This window comes from Harpia harpyja, chromosome 14 (assembly GCF_026419915.1).
Source record: "Harpia harpyja isolate bHarHar1 chromosome 14, bHarHar1 primary haplotype, whole genome shotgun sequence".
Classification (NCBI taxonomy): Eukaryota; Metazoa; Chordata; class Aves; order Accipitriformes; family Accipitridae; genus Harpia; species Harpia harpyja.
In genome coordinates, this window is record NC_068953.1 from 12074353 (window position 1) to 12090319 (window position 15967).

The 15967-nt window shown below is 54.4% G+C and overlaps 1 protein-coding gene across 2 annotated transcripts in view; it reads right to left on the reverse strand.

The window, feature by feature from the left end:
* Nucleotides 1-15967, reverse strand: part of NTN1 (netrin 1) — a 108367-nt gene that overhangs the window by 12927 nt on the left and 79473 nt on the right. For both annotated transcript variants that reach the window (XM_052808748.1, XM_052808747.1), the window contains one exon: nt 540-614. In XM_052808748.1, coding sequence (XP_052664708.1) covers nt 540-614 — 75 coding nt within the window. The remainder of the gene's footprint in view (nt 1-539; nt 615-15967) is intronic.

A 15967-nucleotide genomic window follows, 5' to 3' on the forward strand; every position in this document is an offset into this window, starting at 1 on the left:
CGGCTTGTCCCAGGGCTGCACCACCCTCTGAACTTGCCTGGGAATTACAGGGGGGATGGATCCAGATGATGGGGAACCATCTACTGCTTGTCCTCACAGCAAAGCACAATTTTTAAAAGCTGCTGCACGTAACAGCACAGTGAGAAGAGAGAGGACACGGTGTCATCATAACCCAGAAGACACTGTGGGATGAGGCCACTATGGACCCTGATATGGGGGTTGTCTCAAGCATCTGCAGCAGGACCAGTATTTTCCAAGTAACATATTGCATCACTGCTCCACCAAGCATCGCTACGCAGGGCTTCCTCCCCAAACATGGCAAAAACCATACCCCAAATTGCACACATCCCAGCACAGGCAGCTGTGCCACGATGAAGAGCCGGGCTCCCTGGTCCCGGCTGTGGTTGAGACCCAGCTGGCAACCTGCCCCTGGGCTGGGTGGGCCTGGGGACACCCCGGGAGGGAGATGCTCCTGCTCTGCATCCCTTTGCAACTGCTCACTCATCCCTGGGAAGCAGCAGCCGAGAGGGGCGACTCACCATAATCTTTCTTACAGTACTTCTTCATGTTGATCTTCAGTTTCCCCTTGGAAGCTTTGCAGTATGAGTCACAATCTGCACAGGAGAGAGGGGGAGGGCAAGAAAACATTAACAAAACAAATTAGCCTTAAAATGAATAAAAGGCTGGGGGAAGGGGGAGGACGGCTCAAAGCTGCAGCCTGCCATGAATAAGCAGCGTGCCTGTGATATCCATCTGCCAGGCCCCGATTGGGTCGTCTAAGGGGGCATTCAGAAAAACCTTCCTTTCTAAAGAAAGCTTTTCACAAAGGAAACCATCCTCCCGCCCGCCTCCCCCAGCCCAGCTTCCCTGGGCCGCCTCTGTCTTCCTGGGAGACCCCAGGGGCCTCCCTTATTGTGCCACCCAGAGCTTTTGAGAGCCACACAAATTCCCCCTGTTCTCCAGCTCCCAACTGGAGCCTGCCCGGAGCCCACAGAGGCCCCATTGTCACCCCTAACCCGGGCCGGTGTCAGCCTTTGGCATTCATTGCCGAGAGATTCGGGCTGGGGTCACCCTCCGACAATGCGGGTCAGAGAGGAAATTAGCAGCCCATGAAGCATTAGCAAAGCCTTTTGGTGTCCACTCTACTGAAGTGTGCAAATAAAATACCCCAGTAGGAACATTTCATTTCTAATGGGCCCCCACTGCTGGGACACGCTGGCTTCGCTCGGGCGGCGCAGCGGCCGGCGCGGCGGGCAGGCGGGAGCGCTGGCACCGCAGCCTGGCAGCGCCGGCACGGCAGCCTGGCAGCGCTGCCGGGGCTGGTGCCGGGCCACGGTCCCGGGCGGCTGCGGGGATGCCGAGCCCTGCTCCGGTAGCTGCTGCTCCCCGGGGATCTGCTCCGGCACGGAATGCAGCCGGATGGCATCACGCGGGCAGATGGTATCGTGCCGTCTGAGAACCGCTGTTCCCACTGCTGGGAACATCCCAGTGGCACCATGGCCAGGCAACGCCACAGTGGCTGGAGATGTGCCACCCCACGCCCGCTCCCAGGATTTGGGCTGGCTCATGGACATGCTGTCCATGCACATCCCATGTCTCCTCACCACCCATGGGTGCTAGAGAGAGGCCCACAGCACCACAGAAACCCCATATTTTAGGGAAAATGGGACACATCTGGCTGGAGCAGGAGGCCTTGGCACAGTGATAGTCTTTGGACATCTCCCCCTCTCCCAACTGCCCACCGTTCCTCCGCAGCCACTGTTGGAGACCAGGTGTGAAAATCTGCTGAAATGCCGCAGCGGGGCCCCAGGGCTCTGCGAGCAGGGTGGGATGCTGGGAAGGTGGGGGACGCTACTGGCACCCCATGGCCATCAGATATGGGGTGCCCATATCCTGCCCCAGGCCACGTGGGCAGTGCCAGACCAGAACCACACTTGCCCATGCAACACCCTGCTCTCCATAACCTGAAACCTTGGGGAGAAGCTGTGCAGCATCTCCCTCTAGCACAGCTGTGTCACACACCAGGGTGGCATGTGCCACAGCTTCAGCAGGACTTGAGTTCCCATTTCTTATGTACTGAAAGAGCCCTTGCAAGAAGCAGTTCTTTCCTAGAGAAGCTGACACTAAGCAGGCTGGGAGGGGAAACTGAGGCACAAAGCTGGGAGGTGGCTGCACAGCTACAGCAGCTGCAGCATTTCCTGGTGATAGCACTGTTTGTTTGCAGCTCTGCTGCATACACAGGGGCCGTGGTATGAAGTCAGCTTTGGGACAGGGCTGTGTTGGAGGAGGTGGTCTCCAGTGGCGGATGCTCAGAGCCTGGGCAAGGAGGGCACCGAAGTCTGCAGACAAAGTGCACTGGGTGCCCTGCATTCTCTCAGCTCACCAACCTCAGTACAGGAGGTGTCCCCAGAACGGGAGGTGGGTTCAGAAACATGGCAGACTTCCTCAGGTGCAGAGGAGGTGCTCCAGGAGGTCTCATGGACCCCATATCCAACCCTCCCCATTGGCAGCAGAGCCAAACCCAGCCTAAGCCAAGCAGCAGCTTGTTTTTCAGCTTCAGAAGAAGAACCAACAAGAGAAGGAAACCCAGAGAGCTGAACACCCACACATCCCAAGATCATCAGATACCACCTCAGTGCCAACACCTCTGTTCCATGCGTGCCCCAGTCCCTCTCAACATGGCCAGGCAGAGTGACCTCATCTCAGCACCATCCTCCTGCCCCATTGCTGCCTGCTGCTCCCATTCCTCTGGAGAGCACCCACAGTAATACATGGCTTCACGCTCTTTCAGTATGACCTAGCCAGGGCCAAAGGCAAAAACTATGATATGAAGTGGGGCACCTTCCTACTCCAAGAGTCCCAGCTGAGATCTCTGCCCAGCTACAACCCAGCCTTAGAAAACCAGGAGCTGAGGGGTTCCAGCAGCCAATACCTCCTCTTTGCTTTTCTCATCTAACACGACCCTGAACATCAAGTAAAACTTGAAATGCACTGAGAAAAGAGTGGATATTCCATGAAAACTGTAGTTCAGATGACGGAGATTCGCTAGCAAAGTCCCAGCCATGCCTATATGGCAGGATGCCACCATGCAGAGGGATGTGGCTGCCTGGTGTCACTGAGCCCAGGGAACAGAAATATTCCTGATCCAACTCACCGGTAAGATGTTCCTGGCCATGAACATTGAAGGAAAAGTCTATAAGGGAAATAAATGTGCATGCAGCAACCTAACAGCCCAGGGATGCTTTCCCTCCCCTTCTCAGTGGAGCAGGGGACTAACAAGAGACAGGCCATTACACCGCTTCACCAGGCAGCTGGCATGATTCTGCTCAGCTGCAGATTGCTGATGTTTTCTGGACACTAATGTGGTTATGATAAACTTGATGATGGTTCTCTGGCACAAAAATCCTGGAGCTCTATAGATATTTTTCATTGCTATTACATCTCAGCCCCTATGCAGTAGCTGATCTGCAGAAGAGGCTGACCCAAGGGCAGGCAGGGAGCAAGCAACTGAGCAGGGACAACGCTTGGGAGCTCTGGCTGCAGATCTCCCCTCTCCTGGCCAAATCTAAGTCAAACAGATGCTGGCAAGCAGCTGGCTCGGAGCACTAGTGATGGGCAGGGGTGGACAGCAGCTCCCACCTGCATACCCCATGGCTCAGTCCCAGGATCTACAAGGGGGTCTCCACCAGCCAGGCTAGCAGAGCCCACTGAGAGCAGAAACTCTTCCAGCCCCACAGCACTGCTTCTAGGATCCAGCCCCAAGAAATAGCGATCAGATAGAAACCATTGCTCTGGACTTCAGTCCAGACCACTCACAAGAAAAACCCCAAGTCACTTCAGCAACCTCTCCCCACAGAAACATCCCTAACCACATCTGAGCTTCCCAATCCTTTACTACCATAACATTTCCACTCTGCCTGAGATTACAGACCTGCTAGAAACCCATCCCAGCACTGTTTCCTAGCCAGGGAGGCTGGCAGGTGATGAGGCACCACCCAGCTGCCCCCCAAGCCCTGCAGAACAGCACCCCATCCCCACAGTTTCTGCTTGCTCCCAGGGTGCAAACCTAGGACCAGGTTTGCAGCTCAAGATACTCAGCTACAGCCCAGGTCTGACACTACTTTTACTAACACAACCCTTGTTCTGCCTTCCCTTTTTCTTTCTTTTTCTCCCAACCCCACAGGCTATGCTAGAGCCTCAGCTGGTTTAAATTGAATTTGATGTGGCCAGAGCCAGCTGGTGTAAATCAGTGTAAATCACTAGATGCCAGGGCCGATGTATATGGGTGGGGGATTTGCCCCAGTTCATTTCCTTTGTCTCGTACGTGGAGAGCTCTCCTGCCTCCTGGGTAACTTGGAGGTCCTCTGGGGCCTCTTTGGGAGGGCAAATGAAATTTTTCAGAGCAAAGCATTGAGTTTGCTTTTGCTGGTAAGTAGTGCTACATATGTGGGGTGATGCTGCAAGATCACTGCTTGCTTAGGGAAAGCGTGTGGAGGGGATACTATAGGATATTATTTCAATGCTGCCTTATGCCTGGGAAAGACCCTGCTCTTGTCCATCAAGTGACGTTTCAGCAGTTTAGGCTCTGGGGGAAGGTTTGCTGAGCTGCCAGTCCCCTGATGGAAGGTGATAGCAGAGCCAAGCTCAAAGGCTGGGGAAGGGATGGGAGGAAGGGGCAGCAGGCTGAAATGGGAGGAGAGGATTGATTTGGAGCCTGAGTGCTCTAAATGCTGTTTCAGTAACTTGTGCATATGTACAGAAATGTACAGAGTCCCAAGGCATGTGTTGCTTGTCCTGGCTGCATGAGAGGCTCCCTGTCCTGCAGGTCCCTCTTCCCCATCTCCGTGAGGTGGCAGAGGATCAGCCTGGGGTAACCTGCCCTTGGAAGGTGATGCCAGAGTCCAACCAAAAGGCCAGGCTGAGAATAAAAGGAGGCTGCCTGAAGAAGTGAAGTCCCCTTTGGGATGGGGAACAACCTGGTACCTGAAGCATGGGCTGGTAAGTGTCCAGGTCCTGTCCACCCAGGTCCTACATGCATGATGGGGTACTTGGCTCTGCCCTACAGGACTGGGGATGGGGTCAGCCCCAGCTCTTTGGCCTGTCATGTTGTACACAGATGTCCCCTGCACATGGGGGTGCAGAACAAGGGTTAGTCCTCACCTTGGTGCTGTCCTGCCATGCTCCTCCTCCCAGGCTCTTAGCCTGCCTGGTCCCGGGCAGGGCTTGCCTGCCCTCAACAGACCCTGAAACCTCTCCAAGTCCCTCCTAGCCTGCATTTGCCCTGGCCATCCCCCTTCTGAAGGACTCAAACACCCCTGGCTACAGCACCATGGTACGGGAGAAATCAAGTGGTGATATCCGAACACCCTCCTCCCCCTGCTCCCAGCACTTTCCTCTTCAAGTTTGCTCAGCTGCACAAATATTTCAGTGCAAATCCCCATTTCAGAGATTCAAACCCAAAGTACAACCAGACCCTAGTGCTTTTTTTTTTTTTATCACCGCATCCTAACACGCCATGACCCGCAGGGGGGACGTCCTACACCTCCCTGCCAGGTCCCCCGGGCTAGGAGCGACCGGCTGCTTCCCTGCGGGAAAGCACAAACTTTCTGCGTTTCCCGGATAAACAGAGCAGGAGGGGATCTGGGAAGAGGCAGTTGGCGCTACTTGTTCGCAGAGGGCTGGGAGCAGGTGGTGGGCGGCTGTTTCGTGTCCATCGCAGCTTAGTAAAATGTGTCAGCATAGCATTCAGCAGCTTTGCAGCTCAGCCCATCCCCTTGATATAACTAATTCTCTGGCTGAGCAAAGAGTTTTCACAGCTAAACACCTTCTTTGTTTTGCTTATTTTTTTTTTTTTTGCAAAAGTTGCATTTTAATTTTTTTTTTTTTTAATTTCTTCATATTGGGGGGTTGTTTGAGCAGGGCTGGGGCTGCTGGCATGAGACTGAAAGCAGTGGGAAGCTGGGGCCCCTGGTCACCCCACCCTTTGCTAATGCACCCCACTGCCGCCAAAGTGCTGATGCTTTTGGGGCTGGGCAGGACGGAGGTGCCAGCAGCCAGAGCTCAGGGTGCTGAGCAACGTTCCCGAGAAGACGCTACACGAGACAGCGTCTTGCTGCGCTTGCAGTTCCGAAATGAGCTTTAAGCCTCTGCAAAAGCCACATGTCGGTAACGGAAATTAAAGGCCCCTTGATTCTGACATGATAGAACGATTAAAGCCACATTTCTTGGCCTGGGTACCTAACTCAAAATGCAGATATAAGGCTTAGATCCCCAAGGGGATTCAGATTTCTAATCCCAATTTATGCAGCTAAATTCCTATTGATTTCCCCTAGGTAGGGCCCTAAATACCTTTGCGGGCTGAGATCCAACATGGAGGTGTCGTGGCTTAGAAGGGGAGACCCAGCCTTGACAGTTTGGCCTCAGCATTTCAGGGGGTTGAAGGGTGCTTGCCCGCTTTCTCTCTGTGTGCTCCTGAGGGGTCGTGCTTCTTGCTGGGGCTCTGCAGGTGGGGGCCTGGGTGTCCCCATCTCCTGTTTGCACTGGGTGGGATGTGCAACCAGACTGAGCTGCAAAATGAAGGTGCAGGTCCAAATGGCAAATCCTAAATCTGTAAGCCCATCACTGGAGAGAGTGGGACTGAGAAAATGGGAGTGGGGGTCTGCTTGGGGTCTCAGATATCCCCAGAACTGACCAGTTCAGATCAATAGGGCTGGCTTTGCTTTAATGCAAGGAGATCATGGTGATGAACAGCTTTCACCTCCCTTCCTTTTTCTCTTCTTCCCCAGCATTACTGGTCAGAAGTCCTCCATCGAGTGCTGCTGGTGGGCTGCAGCATCCCTTCATGGAGCCGGTGCACGAGCTGCCCCTTGCGATGGGGCTGTGGGACTGAGCAGCGGTGATTGTGGGGGAACATGGTAGCATGCAGGTCCCCACAGGCTCTGGGCAAATCTGTGCTTGGAAATGCCAGCTCCTGTGCAGAACAGCTAAACCTCTCCTCTGCAGGCATCTCCAAACCTGTGCTCCAGCACTTGCATTGCTGCTCCTTCTGGCTTTCTAACAGCTCCTGAAATTGCAGGGAGGGCTCTGCCCCCACTCAAGGGATGTGGCTTTTGGCTCGGCGCTGCAAAACCAGCATGAGTACCCATGGGGAGGAAGGTGAATGTCTTGCTGCTGCATTTTTGTGAGCTCAGTATCGCAACGATGCTGAAGATGGACCCAAGCAAACCCTCCCTTCACCAGGAGTTGGGGAATCCAGCTCTTGGCTGCAGTCCTTGCCCAGACCTCACAGCTGGGCCAACAGTGCTTTCAACCAAAGCCCTGATGTGGGTGCTGTCTGCATCAAGATGTTCCCTGAGCCCATCCAACAACCACAGAACTATTCCAGGTGTTCCAAATCTGCTACAGCCTGTAGTCCTGTGGGATGTACAGGACAACGTGTACAACAGCCTACAACTCCATGGGTCTGCAGAGCTTCATGCTGCCCCATCCCCACAGGACTGAGCACTCCTCCAAGCTGTTCAGGCTGTGGAAATAAGTCTCCAACCCCTTTACAGGCAGCCACCCAGCATCTTCAGCTTGTGGCTGGGAGCATGGAGGAAAAGCACATGGAGATGAAGGGGTGTGCATGGGGGGAGCCAGCCTTTGGGGAGGGCAGGGGCAGAAACAATGGGTCTCTGCTCTGTGGTTGAGCAGGGGCTTGGCTGGGTGCTTGATGTGCCCAAACTGGGCATTAAAACAGTTCTGTAAACCATCTCAGAACATCCCAAAGGCAGTTGGAAGCCATGCTCCCAGCTGACATGGGATAATATGCAATTTACCACTGCCCAGCACCAGGACAGGAGATGATGACCCCATGCCAGCGTTGGCCTGCAGCAGTTATGGCAGAGATACCTTTGGCTCTTGGACTTCCAGACATTTCCCCAGATGACCATGAAATCCTGTTTTGCTTCCAACAGCACTGAAGCTGCCCCTTGCTTCCATCCCGAAGAATTATTTTAACATCTCCTCCATTGGTCTCAGTGAATGACTGTTAGAGTCATTTTGGAGAGTGCCAGCTCTGCTGGCCAAACATGCTTTCTCCAAGCTTCTAGCTCTTGGCCTTTGCTGACTGCGTGTCCTGAGGAAGGGGATGCTCTGGAGTAGCCCTCTCCTTGCACAGGGAGCATGGATGGGCTGTGGGATGAGCGGCAGGGGCTGCAATGTATCTGGCTTGCAGAGTGCACACTGACTGTGAAGGATCGATGCTGTAATTTAATTTGGGCTGGACACCAGTGGGACTCTTGGTCTTGGAGCAGGCCTCTTCAGTATAAAAGCAAACTTAAGGCAGGCAGTCCCTCCCAGGTCATTCACTTTAGCAGTGGGATCGCTTCTCCTGTGCTCTGCTGCACCCTCAGCAAGCCCCCCTTCCCTGGCCTGGCCACTGAACAGAGCAGGGGGGTCTGTTACAGCTAAATTGGCTCTTCTTCCCCACGCCTGGTAATGACCCAGCTATCATGCATGATGCCCTTTGCAAATATAATGTGCAAATTAGTGCTCTTCATTTTGGGGCCAGCTGCAGGACAGCCGGTGCCTCTGGCTGGGTGGCCTTGGCCATCTCTTGAGCGTGGCCGGGAGCTGGTATGAGGAGGCACATAATTTGTAAGCCTTGGACCTGGGGTGAGCTGGGACTGGGCTGCTTGAGTCATGCACATTATGTGATCTGCAAAATGGTCCCCAGGCTTGAAACAGTCCCTTCCTTAGCCTGTGGATGGGGATCCTGAGGGCCTGGGTCTGTTCTCAGAGCGTCTGTGCAAAGTCCTGGTGCAAAGCAAGCCTCTGGCATGGGGTTGCATTTAACCATGTGGCTGTGTGACTTTGTTGTCTGTCCTTGGTCACCTCCGAAGCTGTTGGCCTCAGAGCAGCAGTCCCCACAGCACACCCCAGGAAAAGGAGCTGGCGGGGATTTGTTCCACCAGCTGAGGCCCAGCCCCATCGGTGACTGGGGCAGCCTCAGAGAGGGTCTGTGGCCAGTCTGTGCTACGTGTAAAGGCAGAGGCACCTGCTCAGGCACTGGAGCCTCTTCTGGTCTCCAAAGCGGGCTCAGGAACGCTTTGCACCAGCACACGTGTGTGTGGGGTGCTGAGGCCAGCCCTGCCTGTGAGGAGCACAGCCGCTGCGGCAGCCAGCTGCACCAGCCCCATCTGGGCAGGGGAAGTGTGGTGGTGTTTCCACTTTTTTGGTGATTTGTAGACCCTACCATTTCCCTGGGACCCTATTGAAACCCCTGGCACTAGAAACACAAAGTCTTTCCTGCAGGACAGCGCCCGGGCTCCCTGGGACCACCTGGCAGGAGTATCCTGACCCCCGCCTGCAGCCCTGCCTGCCCCCATGTTGCATGCCACGGCCTGGGCCACCGGCAGCTCTCTGGCTACAGAGGATCCTCACGAGACAGCGTGTTTCAAAGATATCCTCAGGCAGCGACCAGGCTGCTCTGTGCCTGAACTGGGGACTTGTTGCATGGTGCTGAGGGAAAAGATGGCTAAAGCCGGGCTGTGCACCAGGCCAGGCAGCCCCCTGCGAAGGGAGAGCCAGGTCTGCAGACCCGCAGGCATCTCCAGGGAGGATAACTGCCGTTAACCTCTCCCTTGGAACAAGAAGGTGCAAATGAGTCCACAGTAGCCTCCTTTCTTCTGGCTGAACAAGATTGATTGAAAAACAAATTGGCACAAATAAAGCATGTAATTAGATTAAAGCCCCTTGCCTGGACCGAGTGGAAAGCGGTGGTGGGCGCTTCGCAGGAGCCTGCAGCCCCCTTCCCACTTCCACAGCATCCAGCATGGCTGGGGGGGGTGGTTTGGCTGGCACCGACCCCTCCGGTGGGACCACCAGCACCCTGCAGGATGCGGCCAGGGCTGCCCACCACCTCTGGGGAGCAGCCTTTGCCAGGGCCGGTCATGGTCGGCCACCGCATTTCAAGCTGTGGCCCGATGCAGCACAGCGGCAGCTGGGTCTGGGCATGGTTCAGACGCTGCCAGGGCACACGCGTAGCCCTGCCTGTTTGGTCTGGCCCTCGGACCCCGGCCGCTGCTTTCAGAGGGGGAAACCACCCCCAGACACCATCTGAGCCCTGCTGTGGGTCGGAGTGATTTTGCTCCCTGCTTCTTTAGCTGTCTGCTGCCAGTTTTGGGATGGGATGGAATGGTCCTGAGCAATTTTTGGTGTTTTGGGACATGGGTGCCCATAGCACTGTGGCCTCATCAGCATCCCAATTTTTCCCAGATATAAAGGGAGTGAGTAGACACACCGGTGACAGCCCAGCTGTGCCAGACACTAATGCATTGGAAAACACCACACAAACACAGGAGCTTCGTGGCTCATCCAGCCCTGCCTCTGCACCCACCTCGCCCCTCTCCTGGGAGCAGCCAACAGCACGTTTCCTACCACCTCCCTGCAGGAGCAAACCCAGCACTGAACCCCAGGATACATGGGGGACGTGGGGTGCCGGCCCTGACAGTGCTTCATCCCCACCCGGCACTTCCCCACTGCAAACGTGTCCCCAGCCGCTGACTGCTGATGAACTCCAGGGCTGCCGCTCCCAGTGCCCCCGGGGACACAGCCCTGCCGAGAGCCGCAGTCGACATGATTAAATACATTAATAGGAAACCATCTGTCTTCGGGAGCGTTGGCCACCCTATAAATTCCCAGCCTGACAGCAGCTCCCTGGCTGAGTGGGTGCTGTGCGGGATGCGAGGGCAGGACGTAACCAGAACTGGGGCAAATCAGACTTTCCACTCTGGGGAAAACACAGCAACAGAGAGCTGGCGCTGGGGACAAGTGCTTTGTTTCACCAAGGGGAATCAGCATCTGGAAATGTCCCAGAATGGGGAGAGAATCAGTTCATTTCACTTCAGAATTTTTTTTTTTTTTTTTTAAGATGGATGCCCAGTGATGCTGGGCTAGCAAGTCCTTGCTCTGAAGCTCGTGGCTTGGCTATGGTGCCCAGGACTTGGGGGCACCCAGGTCCCCTCAATGTCAGAAGGATGGTCCCTGAGGTGGCAGTGTCCCAGAGCTGGGGATGTGGGGATGGAGGGATGCAGGGATGGAGGAACGGAGGGAGGTGGGGATGGAGGGATGCAGGGTTGCAGAGATGTGGGGATGGAGGAATGGAGGGATTTGTGGATGGAGGGATGAAGGAATGGGGGGATGCAGAAAGCCCCACAATGGGATTATAAGAGCACGATGGAGCTGTGCGTGAAGCTTTTCTGCATTTCAGCAGAAGTTTTGTGGTGGTTTGTTTTGTGGGTTTTTTTTCACAGACTTTCTGAAATATTTTGAAGTGACCAGAAGTTTCCTCACTGGAAGCCCCTCACCCCTATTGTGCTCACAGCCATTCACTGCAGATCACCATGACAAACCTCTTTTCAGGAGGGAGCTGGATGCTGCGGCCGATCAATCAATCAATCAGTCAATCACGCAGTCAATCCATCACCTTGCTTACAGCCTGAGACAAGTGAGAGAATACCCATGCAGGCCTGAATTAATTACTCATTTGGATGGGTACAAAGCTGGAGACCCCCACACTGAGCCCAGATTTACACCAGGGTGACTGAAATGAGGATTTTGCCTCCTGATTGTACTGCAGGCAGCTGTGCAGACCTTTATTCCTAGCCTGTGGGATGCTCCCAGCTCTCTGCAGAACTCCTGCTCACTCTTAGTGCTTTCTCGGAGCAAAGAGCTGTGATTTTTTTCTCTACCAGTGCAAAGTCCTGCCCTGGCCATACCCCATCCCCAGATCTGGGAGCATCCTCACCCAGACTCAGCGGGTATGGGCTGTGCCTGCAGCCTGGCAGCTCCTCCCCAGCCCGGCAGGCAGCCGGGAACCCTTTGGGCAGGAGGCAGTGGTGCTGAGCCCTGCCCCCAGCTCCGGCTGGTCCCTTGTGCTGCTGATCCCCTCCAGATGTACGAGCATTAACACGAGTGCACATACTCATAAAACCCCTCCTTTTCATTGGATATCAGAGCCCGGTGATAACGAAGACATGTCGCTACTTCAAATCCGAAGAAAACTAAGGCTAGCCAGTACACTGCTTGCAATTCTGCAGAGTTAAGACTTTGTGATTTCCTTTGTTGGTCTGGAGACAAAACCTCCTCAGGCTTTTCCTTCTCAATACATGTCAACACAATGTCTTTTGATAGTCCCTTTCGTGTTAAATTTACAAGGTGCTACGTAAGTTGGGTTTTTTGGTCTATTTTTTTCAATTTGCATCTGATAAAGATGTCCCCAGGGATCAGCCTCCCACAGGAGCCTGTGCTCCCTCTGCTCGGTGGAGAGCATCCCTCCTTGCACCGGCCAGCGTGCCTATGGCAGTGCAGCTCCCTGGGGAGCACAGCACCCGGACAGACCAGCAACCCCAGGGGCTGGCAGGAGGCTGGAGGAGGTTGGGTGGCTGTGCTGTGCCCAGCAGCTGAGGCTCGTAGCCAGCCAGCCCAGCCTGAGCAGAGACCTGGACCTGCTGAGGTGACTGTGCTTGGGGCTGCCCATGTGAGATTTGGGAGGGTTGCAATGTTCAACACAGGTTGGCAGCGTTGGTTTGGGGCCACCTCTGAGACAAAACCACGGCACAGGGAGAGACTCCAACTCAACCATCACCCCATGGGAGGCCAAGACCATGGGAAGCAGGGAGAGATGGAGTTCAAGGGACATCTCCCCGGCCCCTCTGACACAGCCTCCGAGCCTATGTCAGTGAGATGCCATGGGCAAGTGCCACCATCCAAACACAATGACCATGGTGCAACCCTGCCCCAAGGAGGGAAGACGTGAACTTCAGCGTGGTGTGGGACTTTCTTCCTCCAGCTCTCCAAGAGCCCACCCAAGAGCTGTGTTCACATGCCAGTGCCCAAGCACAGAGTGATGAGCCAGGTCCTCTCTTGCCAAGCCAACGGCACCCATTGCATTTGCCCCTGTGGGTACAACACCGGGGAGAGATTTGCCACTGACTTCACCCTGGGATGGAGCTGGTGCAGCGGTTTAGATAAGCATTTGGGAAGGAGTTGGGGAGCAGCAGTTTGGCCTCACGTCCCATCCTGACTGGAGGTGCTGCGCAATGCCAGTGGCCCGTCCCCACGCTGTCATTTTCCAAGCAAGCCTCGCACCCCACACAGATGTTGTGGAGGCAGCTGGCGGCTCACATGGCGTTGACTCCTTGTTTCCAGCTGCTGCAGCTCATTAAAACGAGCTACAGCACATTTAATCCTTTCCTAATGTCACTTTTCCCTTGAAGCTGTTGCTGCAGTGATGATCACAGTGTTTATGTGACCGTAAGCAGGGGGGACAGTGGTCCACAGCCTCTGCTTGGGAATGGAGCTGTTGAGCCAAAAAGACCACGTTCCCATGGGGATGCATGGGTACAAGCTGGCCCGGAGGCTGGAAATAAGGAGGTGGCTGCCCAAGCCATGAAATTCAAGCACAGCCCCCATACTAGCAGTGGGAGCAAGTGATTTAACTCATCTTCTAACAGCGCCTGGTGAGGTTTTGCTGGGGTGATGCAAGTGGTGGTGGCAGCAGACCTGAGGGACCCCTTTTCTTCCACGTCCATCTACAAAGATGGCTGTGAACCTGTGGCTGCCCTCTGAAATCTGCATTTTGCCCTTCTGCTGTGGGACGGATGAACCCTGTTCCTGCTGCTCACCCCCATGATTGCCCCAGGGGTGATGGCATGTACCTGGGAGCAGGGGACTCTCTGAGGGTGGCCTTGCATCGCCTCGATTCGCAAGGGACATGGGCAGGCAAAAATTAAAGCATTTGACCTTCAGACAAAGAAAAACAACCCTTGTTTAGGGCAGGACTACTTGGACTACCGGCAAATGATGCTGAAACAGGAGTACCAACTCATCAGAGAGGCCAATTTCCCCCGTTCCTGGCTCTTGGTGGAGGATTCTGGCTAAAATTTGGAAATTTCATCCCAAAGCCTAAGCCTGTAAGTAGTGAAAAGCCAGCTGCAGCCTGAGAAGGATGCAGGGCCTCCAGCTCTGCCATGGGATGGGATGGGAAGGCATCTGGGCGTCCCAAATCTGGGACATGGGTACAGGGTGGTGAGGGGTCCAGAGAGCACCATGGAGGTGGCAGGGGGAGGTTAGCGTGGGGTATGAGTATGCAGGTACACTCATGGTACACAAGGAAGGAGTGGGTGGCATGGGGGCAGTGGCTTGTCCCAAATGCTCCTGACGATGCGTGGCATGCCGGTGGGGGCTTGGCACTGTGATGGCACAGGGGACTGCCCAGCTGTGCGAGGTGGATGGAGAGTTCTTGCCCGGGGAGCGAATGTTTTCAGGTGAATGTTTTCTACTATTTCCTACAAAGTTTCTATTTTCCCGGACTGAAGCCATAACCTTTGCGTGTGTTTTTTCTAAGAAGTGAGACACAGAAGCAGGAACAGTCTTGAAAGGCTCAGACAGCTCATGGGATTTGGGTTTTTTTTGTTGGTTTTTTTTTTTGTTTTTCCTTAGGACTATTCCATATTGTTCCAGATCAGAGACCTGACTGCCCATCTCCCTTCTCCGAGCTGCTTCCGGAAGGTATTAATCATCCTCTCATACCACAGCATGCATCCACCTCTGTGCTGGGTTGCCTCTGCACTCTGGGAAAGCTGCAACCTGCAGCCAAGCTGCTTCTGGTCTGTGCACATCTGAGGGAACCCCAGGGATCACTGTGAGTGGGATTTTTTCCCTTTTCTGCACTTACTTAAATCCAGCCTCTTCCTCACCAGCCAGGAACAAAAGGGCCCAGGCAACACCTTGAGCCCAAATGACTTTTGGAAAGTCCAGATCTGGTTTTGAAACTGCAGAGGCTGAATTCCAGGAGAAAACCATGCAAAGTTGCACCAATCCAATCACCTGGTTTTATTTAAGCCCACTAGCTGAAATCATCCACCTAAGATAATCATTTCCAAGCCAATCTGGATTCAATTCAGATAAGACAATGACTGACTGGGAGGTTTGTAAACTTTTTTCCCCCACTGTTATTTTTTTTTTGCCCTTTCACTTTGGCCCCTTCTGCATCTCTGAATGGGACCAGAAAAGGACGGGGTGGTAGCAAGAGCTTTCCTCACCTGGCCACAAAAATGTGAAGCATCCCCTCCTCATCCTCCAATCTCCTGGCATGGGAGAGCATGAATGCATTTCATCTAAACAATTCACTTTTTTCCCCAGATTGATTCGGAACTCTGAGAGCTAAGCGGAGCCAGGCAGGACCCCCCCGCACGCCAAAGTCAACATTGTTCCACCCCTTGTACCAAGGCCAGCTTTGTCCTGTGCTTTTTTGCCATTTACCCCTCGTTGACTCAGAGTGGTGGTGATGCTAACTCAGCTTTTGGGGAGGAAGGCACTTTCTGCCCTGCGTAGCTACGAGCAAAGGAAATAAAGCAACATCTCTCCCAGAACCAGCTGCACCCAAAGTCTCCCACTAGTTTCTTTCTCCACCTCTATAACCCCTTTGATCCCATACCTTAGGAGCTCTGGCTCACAGACACACCAATTTAAGCATTTGTCAAGAAAACACCACGAATTTCGGCAGGATGCTTCAGGGTGGTGGTGGGGGCTGAGCGATGCTGAGACCCAGGGCTGCCTGCTGCTCCCTGCAGAGGGGAAGGGATGAAATATGGAGGGTTCAAGCTCCCTGGACAAAACGGTGCTTAAAAAGTCCAATAAAAATCACAGCGAGAAGAATTATGATTGGACACTGAGCCCATCAGATTGCTCAGCTTGGCTCAGCCTCTGCTGGGCTTTCACGAGGAGGCAGCGCGAGCAGCTCCTGGCAAGACAGATTGGTCCCCAGTCACCCCTCCAGGCAGAGAGTGGAGAGATCCAGCCCTCCAGGGACACGGGGATCCAAGAGACGCTGTCGAGTGATTTCTCATGGCTCGCAGGCTGTCAGGATGCCTGACTCGCTCCCAGCCCGTGGATAATCCTCTCCTAGCCTCCGGCGAGGAGT